The sequence below is a fragment of the Adiantum capillus-veneris genome, chromosome 17 (assembly GCF_014529385.1).
Source record: "Adiantum capillus-veneris isolate H3 chromosome 17, ASM1452938v2, whole genome shotgun sequence".
NCBI classification, from domain to species: Eukaryota; Viridiplantae; Streptophyta; class Polypodiopsida; order Polypodiales; family Pteridaceae; genus Adiantum; species Adiantum capillus-veneris.
Window position 1 is genome coordinate 84,747,201 of NC_140947.1, and position 11,316 is coordinate 84,758,516.

The window sequence follows — 11,316 nt, forward strand, 5'->3', positions numbered from 1 at the left end:
CAACTACCCTATGTGGGCTTATATGATGCAACACGTTCTTGTGTCAAAAGGTGTCTGGAACATTGTGCAGGGCATTGATGTACGTCCTGGTTCTGAAGATGTAGGCGATATTGAGGATGTTGCAGGTCTTGCTGCAAGGATTGCAGCTGTTAGAGTTGTTTTGCCTACAGCAGAACAAGCTCGTTGGGATGTTAAGGATGCGCAGGCTCATGCATTGATTGCGTTGTCTGTGAAGCGCACCATTATTCCTCACATCCGTTCAACAAAATCTGCAAAACAGGCTTGGGATATTCTAGCAGGTCTTTATGCAAGCCGCAATGAGGCTAAAATTGCTTTGCTGCGTAAAGAGCTAGAGTCGAAGATTATGCATGAGGAAGATGATATGGACACTTTCCTTGCTAGTGTCAAGGATATCAATGAGCAACTCATTTCTGCAGGTGAAGTCATTTCTGACAGTTCCCTTGTGCAGACTGTTCTTGATGCCTTACCAGATTCCTACCAGACTTTTGCTAGTACTTGGAGACTGATGACCCAAGGAAATCCTGAAGTTGTCAAGTTTGATGCATTATGCACATTGCTGTTGCAAGAGTCACTTTCTAGAAAAAACAGGACTAGGCAGCGTGCAGTTGAACAGGCTTTTATTGCTTCTCAAAGAAAGGGTGGTAACAGTAATGCAGCCACTTCTTATGGTTCTGCTGCGAGTGGCAAAAATTCTGTTCCTAATGCTTCTGCTGGCAGCACTTCGTCTGGCAATTCTGGTGATAAGGGCAAAAAGAAGATGCGTTGCCATTATTGTAAAGCCAATGATCACTTGATCAATTCGTGTCCTAAGTTGAAGGCCAAAGAGGCTAAGAAGAAAGAGGGTGGTTCCACTGCAAATGCTGGTTCCACTACAAATGCAGCCATTGTTGAGTCTTCTGTGAAAGGAGATTGTGATGCTGATGTTGATGCAGAATGGGCTTTTAGCGCAGAGTGCACTTACAATCCTGCTGTCCATGATGCATGCTTGTCAGTTGCTGCAGATTCACATGTGTGGTATTTCGACAGTGGTGCTACAAAGCACATTACCTCACATCGTGAATTGTTTACCTCTCTCGAGTCTGTCCCTCATGGGAATTCAGTCACTTGTGCCAACAACGCCTCTTATCCAGTTCAGGGAGTTGGAAAGATTGTGCTCACTGCTGCTAATGGCAGTTCCTTCACACTTGTTGATGCACTTTATGTACCTGGGATCAAGAAGAATCTCTTGTCTGTATCCGCACTTGCTAGACTTGGACTTGTAGTCAAATTTGTGGATGACAGATGTACAGTTCATGATCTCAGTTTTGGTGATGAAATTGTTGCATCTGGGCTTTTGTGCCGTGGGCTGTATAAGCTCACTTTGTATGACAAGTGTGGACAAAATTTTGCAAATGCTGTTGCAGATTCAAGGGCTATTTCAGATGCAAAACTTTGGCATGCACGTTTTGGTCATCTGAATTTTGCCAGTTTGCTGCGTTTGCAGAAATCTGATATGGTTGCTTCTTTGCCGCCTCTTGAAGCACCTATCAAACATGTTTGTGAAGGCTGTATTCTGGGTAAAATGCAGCGTTCTAAGTTTCCAAAGGATGGTTCAGTTAGGGCCACATGCAGGTTGCAGCTTGTGCATAGTGACGTTTGTGGGCCCATGCAAACTCCGTCCTTGGGCAATTACCTGTACTTCGTGACTTTCATTGATGATTACTCCAGGCATGCGTGGGTATTTCCGCTTAAAGCGAAGTCCGAAGTTTTTATGTGCTTCAAACAATTTTTGGCTATGGCTGAAAATGTCTCAAAATGTACTATGGGCACCCTCCGTTCCGATCGAGGGGGGGAGTATATGTCTCATGAATTTAATGCATTTCTGGCTAGTCGTGGGATAAAACACCAATGTACAGTGCCTTATACACCTCAGCAAAATGGTGTTGCTGAGAGGAAAAACAGGTCACTAACAGAAATGGCACGATGTATGGTCAAAAGTCAAGCTTTGCCGCATTCTTTTTGGCTTGAGGCCATCATGTGTGCCACTTATGTACTTAACAGGTGTCCTACGAAAGCTTTGCAGTCTATTACTCCATATGAAGCATGGCATGATAGAAAACCTTCTATTGAGCACATGCGTGTTTTTGGCTGTTTGGCATATGCTTTGGTGCCACAAGTGCAGCGCAGAAAATTGGATGATAAGGCTGTCAAATGTATTTTTGTTGGTTATAGTGCTGAAAGCAAAGGTTACAGGTTGTATCATCCGCAAACAAAACGTATTTTGGTTTCACGGGATGTAGTGTTTGTGGAAGATTCTGTTCAACCCTTGCTGTCATGTACTAGAGACAGTAATGTAAGCTCACAGGACATTTATGACACTTTGTTACCTCTTTTCAGTGGTGGAAATACGAATGTAAGTTCCAATGAGGCAAATGTACAGCCTATGGGGGTTTCTGAAAATGTTTTAGAACAGCCTATTACTGATGCAGATGTACATGATGTACTTGATGAGGAAAGGGCTGAAAATGAGCAGGCTAGAGGTATGCCAAAATGGCTGGTGCACACTTTGCGTGACAGTAAATTGGATGCACCTTTATCTAGTCGTACTCGTTCAGGCTCTCGCCATGCATCTTATGCATCAGATTGTTATGCTTTGGCTGTGTCTAGTTTACATGATGTTGAGGAGCCTCTGTCTTTTGATGAAGCACAGAATTCAGAAAATTGGATTGCTGCCATGAAATCAGAATATGATGCACTTATAGAGAATGACACATGGACTTTATGTGATTTGCCTCCTGGCAAAAAGGCCATTGGTACGAAGTGGGTTTACAAGTTGAAACGCAAGCCGGATGGTGAGATCGATCGCCATAAGGCTCGACTTGTTGCAAAGGGTTATGCACAACAAAAAGGCATAGATTATGAAGAGACTTTTGCTCCCACTTGTCGTATGACTACTGTGCGTTTTCTATGTGCATTGGCAGCTCATTTTGGTTGGGATGTACATCAATCAGACATTGTTACTGCTTTCTTGAATGGTGACATATTTGAGGAAGTTTATGTAACGCAGCCTCGCGGTTTTGTCATAAAAGGACAAGAGGACAAAGTGTGCAAATGTAAGAAGGCTTTGTATGGGTTGAAGCAATCTCCTCGTGCTTGGTATGAGAAAGCTGACACTCATTTGGTTAAACGAGGCTTTCGTAACAGTCCAACAGAAAGCACATTGTATGTAAAGCGTGAGGATGATGTATTTCTCATTGTGGTTCTTTATGTTGATGATTTGCTGATCACTGGACCAAATGAGAGACATATTGCTGAATTTAAGGCTGATTTGAATGCTACTTTCAAGATGAAAGATTTGGGGCTGTTGCATCATTACTTGGGTATACAGTTTAAGCAGTGTGATGGTGGTATTGCCTTGTGTCAGAAAAGTTACATAGAGACATTGCTATGTAAGTTTGGACTTGAGGATTGCAAACCTATTGCCACTCGCATGGAAACAGGTTTGAAGTTGAGTCTACATGATGCTGGCGATCCTGCTGATGTCACTCTTTACCAAACTGCTGTTGGCTGCCTCATTTATGTATGCAACACGAGGCCAGATATTCAGTTTGCAGTCTCGCAGGTCAGCAGATTTATGCATAGCCCAGGGTCTAAGCATTGGCAGGCTGTCAAGAGGATTTTCCGCTACCTTAGTGGCACTTTACATCTTGGCTTGTTTTATCCCAAGGGGGGATCATTGCCACCAGACTTACATGCTTTTTCGGACTCAGATTGGGCTGGTTGTTTTGACACGCGAGTGTCCACAAGTGGTTTTTGTTTCATGCTTGGCAGTTCATGTATATCATGGTTGAGCAAGAAGCAACCTACTGTGGCCACTTCGAGTTGTGAGGCTGAGTACAGGGCAGTCTTCATAGCTACGGTTAAGTGTGTATGGCTCAGACGCCTTATGGCTGACTTGGGTGTTGGACAGGGCACTGCCAACACTATCTACACTGACAGTCAGAGCGCATTGGCAGTTGCGAGGAACCCAGTTTTTCATGCTCGCACAAAGCACATTGAGGTGCATTACCACTATGTCAGGGAGAGGCTCTCAGCAGGAGAGATCAGCTTGGCTTATGTGCCAACACAGGACAACCTTGCAGATCTTTTCACAAAGGCATTGTCTCGTGAGAAGCTTGAAACTTTCCGCAAAGCTTTGGGCTTACTCCCCTTTGTGGACTGATCTTGTCCTCAGGGCATGGCACTTCCCTTTACTCATGTGCCAGCTCTCGTTCACCGCATCACTCCAGGGGGGATTTGTTACCATATACATGTGGTAGTGATGTGTGTGAACACACTAGGACCGCCGGGGCATTTTTTCCCTCTTTAGGAGGTTTTTTCCCCCGTGCATTGTATATACGCCCATCACTCTAGGGCTATCTATCTTTCCATTGCACACTAAGTAACACACTCTCTATTGTGTGCCTTGAGCTTCCTTCGTCTTCTCCAAGCTGTGTGTGTTTCTCTGCAACCCTAATTCCAACAGATCGATTGTGGTGAACCCTCTTGCTATGGTGAAACTATTTCACAGGATGTTAAGCTTAAGTGGGAGAGTGTTATGAAATCAGAAATGGATTCTTTGAAGAAGAATCAAAGAGGGATTCATTGGTTGCCAAAGGTTTCAAGTAAAAGCAAAGCATAGACTTTGACAATGTTTTTTCACCAAGTGCCAAGATGACTACATTATGGACAATACTTGCTTTGGTTGCCAAAGAGGACACAATTTCGATCTAAATGAATGTCAAAACAACGTTTTACATGGAGATGTTCATGAAGACATACACATGCAACACCTAGAGGGTTTTGTTGACAATGGCAAAAAGAAGTTCGTGTATAAGCTTAAGAGAAGCCTTTATGGTTTAAAGCAGGCACCACGGGAATGGTATCATGAGTTTGATGCTTTTATGGAGGCGGTGTGACATTGATCATTGCCTGTACATGAAGAAAGCTACATATTGGAGTCTTTTGATTTTGATTTTATATGTGCATGATATGCTTATAACTAAGGGGAGCAATCTTGAGGTAGATGCATTGAATTCAAAGTTGCATGAGAACTTTGGCATGAAGGATTTGGGTGAAGCAAACCATATTCTTTACATGTGCATTATACTAAACAAATCAAAGAAAGTTCTTTACTTTTCATAGAAAGAGTACTCTCCCATGTACTAAAGCATTCAATATGGAGTGGGGGAAGCCATTATCAACCTAATTGTCTCCATATCTAAAATTGATCCAAGAGGTCTATTCCAAATATGATGAGAAAAAGGCTATGATAGTCAAGATTTCTTGCAGTTGGTTCTTTGGTGTATGCCATGATTGGGACTTATACTGGGAGTTGTTAGCAGATTATGGTGAATCCTGGCAAGATGCATTGGGGGTAGTGAAGGGATGAGATATTTGAAAGGGAGGAAAAATTTTGCATTTTCTTTGGAGACAAAGATGCATGTCTATTTAGTAACATGAATGTAAATTATGCAGAGAATGTAGACAATAGAAGGTCTACGATAAGTTCTTTACATTCACTGGCAATGTAGTTTCATGGCGATCTTGTCTGCAAGTTTGCACACCTTAGTTTACCAGAGAAGCAGAGTATGTTGTGGCATTACACGTCAACAAAGATGATATATGGCCTCTTCATCTAGTGGGAGATTTGAGCATCAATGCACAGGTTTCAAATTTACGTTGTGATAGTCTGCTATCCAACTAGCATGTAATCCAGTGTGTCATGCAAAACAAAGCACATTGACATGAGGTATCACTCCATTCATGATGTGCTATCCAACTAGCACGAAATCCAGTGAGTCTTGCAAAAACAATGCACATTGGTGTGAGGTATCACTTCCATTCATGACGTGCTTAAAGAAAAACAAATAAAGCTTGGTGAGCCTTGTGATTCACATCGATGACAATTCATAGTGATATATTAACCAAAGGTCTATCCTCTGAGAAATTTTCACATGGTCTTGTACTTATGAGCATTGAGTAGAGATCCAAATTCTACATAGCTTATGTATATGCCTGCAACTTGCTTAAAGACACATTGGTTTTTAAATGGAGACTGTCATAAAATCTAATATCTAACCAACCCAAATGATTTTCTCATATTAAATTGATCACTTAATGTGGGAGAATAAACGGGAACAAGTGTTAAGATATAGATATGTGCTTATAGATCTATCTCAACACGGGGCCAATAGTAAAGGGGCCCAAATGGGAGATGGTCTATCAAGAGCAAGGCTAACCAATGGAGCATAAGACCTTAGGGTTAGCTTCATTGAAGACCTCCAATAATGTGTGTAAAATTCCTTTGACCTTAGGTAAGCTAGGGCTGAGCTTGAGGTGGGAACCCGGCCCAAGCTCAAGGTGCTCGTCGTGCTTGAGGTGCTTGTCCTGCTTGAGGTGCTTGTCATGCTTGAGGTGCTTGATTAAGATGCTTGAGGTGCTTGACTGGCTCCATGCTTGAGGTGCTTGACTTGGTGCATGATTAAGGTGCTTGAGGTGCCTTGAGAAGCTTGCCTGAGATGCTTGTGGGAACACCCCCTACTTCAAGTGCTTTGTCATGCTTGATGACTAAGGTGCTTGAGCTCCTAAAGTCAAAAGCATCTCTACAAGAGGGGGGGCGAGCCCTTTTCCTAGGGATTAGAGAGAGAGAACACACACTCACACTCACACTCACACTCACAAGGGAAGCCCCAGCTTGAAGAGGCAGCAAGGACACATGTCAGGTCCCTACCCATGTTACCTTCATGTGTTGCTTGAAGCATATTGGCTAGGCTTCAAAGGGGTCCAATGATAAATTACTTGAATTATCTAATTGATTTTGCATTTATCAAGTCCTCTCTCTCAAAGGGGAAAGGGGGACACTTGTCCCAAGGCTACCCATGTTGCTTGTAATGGCTCCTGCTTGTGATTGGCTAGGCCTGGAGGGGTCCAATGAGCTTCAAGCATGAGCTACAAGGGGGGTCGACCCAAGCAAACTAGGGGGGTGCTTATGGGGTATACTCACCCACACACACTCACAAACACTCTCATTGTGTACTATGCAAAGTGCAAGAGCTCCCTCTCCTTCTCCAAGCAAGTAGAGGTTGAGAGCCTACACCAACACTCTTGGCTATGGAGTGCAAATCCATCCAAGAGCCATGCTTCAATGCTTGAGCTTGCCATCTATTTCTTCTTCATTACTATGCTATTATGTATGCTAGCAACAAGAGTATGATAAGTGAGGAACTAATTCTTTCTCGTATGAAATGTTTCTTCTTCCTCTTCCCTACCCTCATTCCCTGCTAGCTCTCTCCACCTTCGAAGGTGTTTGAGGTCTTGGGACTGAGGCTTGGTATAGTTAAAGCTTTCTTCAAGTTTAGGTTATGCTATGATGGTGATGCATGAAGCTTTCCATCTTCATTGCTTCACCTAGGTCACAAGAAACACAAAGAATGTATTGTAACAAGTCTCTCTTTATGGGAGAAATCATAATACAGATGCCTATTGGAGGGGGGACCGGCTCCACATAAATCCGGTCCTCAACTGTTGTCATGTTCTCTAAATTCTCTCTCTTGCAAAAGTATTGTCTATGCCAAGTTAACTAATTGCTATGATTATGTTGCTATCTTCAATTATGTCAACTCGCTATGCTCACAGAATCATTTCTTGAAAGTACTCTCATTAAATTCCTCTACTCTCACATATTAAGGCAAATTCCATTACAGAGACTGTTGGAGTTAAAGGGCCAATGCAACTACTCGGTCTTGTCGACCACCCACTAACCCTTTACTAACCCACTTACTCTTGTCACATAATAGAGAAGTAAGAGCTGTTCATTGAAGTTCCACCCACAACTTGTGTGTCCTCACATAGTTGTATTGTCATAAATAGTAGATTTTTCATATGTGTCCGCCTTTTGACTCGTTAGGAAAACGTAATTAACTTTCTTTGTGAGGCTTGTGACCACTGATCTTAAAGGAAAGAGAAACAAATGGGGTTAGGACATATGGAGATATTTCTATCGTTGTCTGATGCGAAATTATTGTGGATAACTGCAAATTGGCATTCAATTATGTGGCTGAGAACTTGAAGTGGAATTTGTGGGTACCAGGTTTCCAATTGATCAAAACCTGTCGGGTTTGCAGGTTGGAGTTTAGACCGCCATAGCCAAATCCTTCATTGGAGCAAACACACTCTACGTGTTCAGAGAAGTGGGTCAAATCGCCCTTTCGCAGTTCATATTTAGCTCCTCTCTCTCTCTCTCTCTCTCTCTCTCTCTCTGCGCCTGCACATATCCCTATTTCTGATGGCACTTTGTGCTTCGCCTGTGGGAATTTATCTCTCCTCTTGCTCCGGATCGTCTGCCTCTGCTCAATTTCGAGCCTCCCAGCTCCAATGCCTAGCTTCCAAATTTCAATGGGATCCCCTCAGGGTTGCACACTTCAGGCTTCTTTGCGGGAATAACCTCTTACCAGCGAACTCATGCAGAAGAAGCGCCATTTTCAGCTCCCCTCTTGCAAGGCCTCGAATGCTACATGTAGTGTCCTCACATGAGCGAGGCTCAGAAACAGCGGAGGAGAAACCGTGCATGGAGGCAAAGCAGCAGAAAACTGTGCTGGAAAGGGTTACAGAGGCGGCTCTGGCATGCTTTGATATTGTCAAGAAGCCTGCCGTTGTAGCCCTTGTTGTTGGCTTGTTACTCACACAGATTCCAGATGCATGGGCAGCATCAGGGGGGATGATGGGCGGCCGAGCATTTTCCTCGGGTGGCAGCCGATCATCTGGGGGCTATGCAGGCAGAACATATTCTGTTCCAAGGTCCGGTTTCTCTTTCTCAGCCCCATATGCTGCACCCTCCCCCTTCTTTGGAGGTGGGTTTGGTCCGAGTGTCTATGTCGCTCCTGCATATGGCTTTGGCATTGGAGGTGGCAGCAGTTTTCTTGTGCTCCTTTTGGGGTTTCTTGCATTCTTCTTCATCTCGGGTTTCCTCACTGATCGGAGAGAGTCCACCTTGTTCACTTCTACTCGCAAGACAAGTGTACTCAAGCTTCAGGTGTGTGTTTCTCTCTGTGCATGAGTATGTCATGCTGCTTGATCGGACATTACTTCGGTGAGGGCTGTACTTGAATCTGAACAGGGTGTATTGCTAAAGGTAGTAGGGTTGGTTTCAGGATGTCAATGGAGAATCTTACTGGTTTATGACAGATGCTTCTGCATTTTCCTTTGTCAACCTTGCATTAGTTACCCCAGGTTGTGTCATGTCTAGCTGAATTCAATTACATGCACATTGCTGGAAAGACACCATTGAATGTGTATGTGAATTAGCGTCCCAAACTACAAGCTTGGTTTCATATCTATCTTGCTGTGAGTTATGAGTTCCATGCATTGGCACTCCGGCCACGGTCATGGCCACGGTGATGGTTGTGGTCATGGTCATTGTTCCTTTCCCCAAGTCTATGGACAGGGTTGAAATAGTGCTTTACTGTTGATACTTGTTACCATATCATGCAGTTAAGTTTCATCAATTCTGGCACTTACTATAGTGTTAGGGAATGTGCTGATTGAGAATGCAGCTTTGTTTTGTACAGCTCTGTGCGGCAACTATCGGCCATTTAGGCCAATTCTGGAGTTTTGGAATTGTGTCTTGCCTGATATTCTCTTCTTATCATGACCAAAGTTTACTGCGAATGCAGGTTGGTTTGTTGGGAATGGCTCGGTCTCTGCAACAGGATTTAGACAGGATAGCAGAGAGAGCAGACACCTCCACCCCAACTGGGCTTCATCACATCTTGACAGGTCGGTTCGTGGGTAAACTCTTTGAATTGGTTCCATTCACTGGTGCTCTCTGGTGAATTTTATGTCCTCACCGAGTGTACATTGTTACAGAAACTGTACTTTCGCTATTGCGTCATCCGGATTTCTGCATCTCAGGCTATTCTTCGGTAATTTGAGTTTTACCTTTTCTTCGTTTCTGTGTACAACATCCTCACTCACTGGTTTGGAAACAAGTACAAATCACCTTCAGTGTCGCGCCATGCGATTCCTTGTTGTTCAAGAAGGAACATTATGCGCAAATATGTTAGCCTTGTCAGCATTGCCTGCCTGGTCAAGCCGCTCCAATGACTAAATTGCTGATTTTGCAGGCTGACTTGAAAAGAGACTCTGAGGCTGGTGAGAAACTCTTCAATGAGCTGTCATTGGAAGAGAGAGCCAAGTTTGATGAGGAGACCATTGTGAACGTCAATAATATCTTCAGGCGGGGGCCATCAAAGCCCAAGTCTGGTTTCAACAATGAATACATTGTGGTAAGTGATCTGACAGTGCTTCTCTCAAATAGTGCATCACGTTGATATGGGAGCACCGGTCAACTTTCTTGTTACATGCACTTGCAGGTGACTGTTTTGGTTGCTGCAGAAGGGGCGTTCAAGCTTCCAGCAATAAATAGCAATGCTGATTTGAAAGAAGCATTAAGGGAGCTCGGCTCTATTCCAAAGGATCAAGTTCTGGTGTGTTCTCTTATGAAGGCTCTTTGTGTACCGCACGCATCACATAGTAAAATGCTTTATATTTACACATTACTCTTTTGACAGGCTGTTGAGGTCCTCTGGACTCCTCAAGATCAGAATGACACACTTTCAGAGCGCGAGCTTCTGCGAGATTATCCGCTCTTGCGTTCGTTGTGAGGCAAGGGCCCAGCTCTTTCGCTCAACGATGAGAATATGTACAGGAGGATATCTGAAATATAAGGCAACCTAATTATGCAGCTAGAGTTTGCAATGTAGTGGTAGGTGATTTTATGACATTGACGACTTGTTATTATGCTGTCATATCCCTGTAGAGGGTTTTCCTTTTGATTTTCCTTCGCAAACTTGTAACCACCCGCTCTTTTAGGCATTTATAGAATTGTATATGTAGTGACTCGAAGCGGCCATTCGTCTGCTAATCCCTTCACCATTGTGTATTAAGGACATTATATGTAAGCTGTTGTCTACTTGACTACTTAAATTTGTTATCATTGGAAGATTCTTAACAGCCGTTGTGACTTACAAATGATTGGTACTTTGAATTACTTGATTTTCCCTTGTTTCAAGCTGTCCGATTAGTAGTAGACCCATCAATCGATTGTCAATGTACCAAAGTCTCTTGGATATTTGGAGCTCTTTTGGTTTAAACTTGGTAGTGCCTGTTTTGCATGGAACTTGATAGTATTACAGTCTTTGCAATGAAGAAGCTGTCGAGAAGGGTCATTTTGAGGATATTTAAGGAGTATCTGAGTCTTCTTATTTAAGTTTGACA

General features: G+C 43.4%; 1 protein-coding gene across 1 annotated transcript; it reads left to right on the forward strand.

Moving 5' to 3' along the window:
• The first annotated feature begins 8,090 nt into the window (after nt 1-8,090).
• On the forward strand, nt 8,091-11,052 carry LOC147437606 (myelin-associated oligodendrocyte basic protein). The gene is made up of 6 exons (XM_086487120.1): nt 8,091-9,073; nt 9,714-9,816; nt 9,907-9,962; nt 10,164-10,325; nt 10,413-10,526; nt 10,611-11,052. Exons 1-6 carry the CDS (start codon nt 8,327-8,329, stop codon nt 10,701-10,703), a joined length of 1,275 nt encoding a protein of 424 aa, XP_086343246.1. The 5' UTR covers nt 8,091-8,326; the 3' UTR covers nt 10,704-11,052.
• Nucleotides 11,053-11,316: the final 264 nt, after the last annotated feature.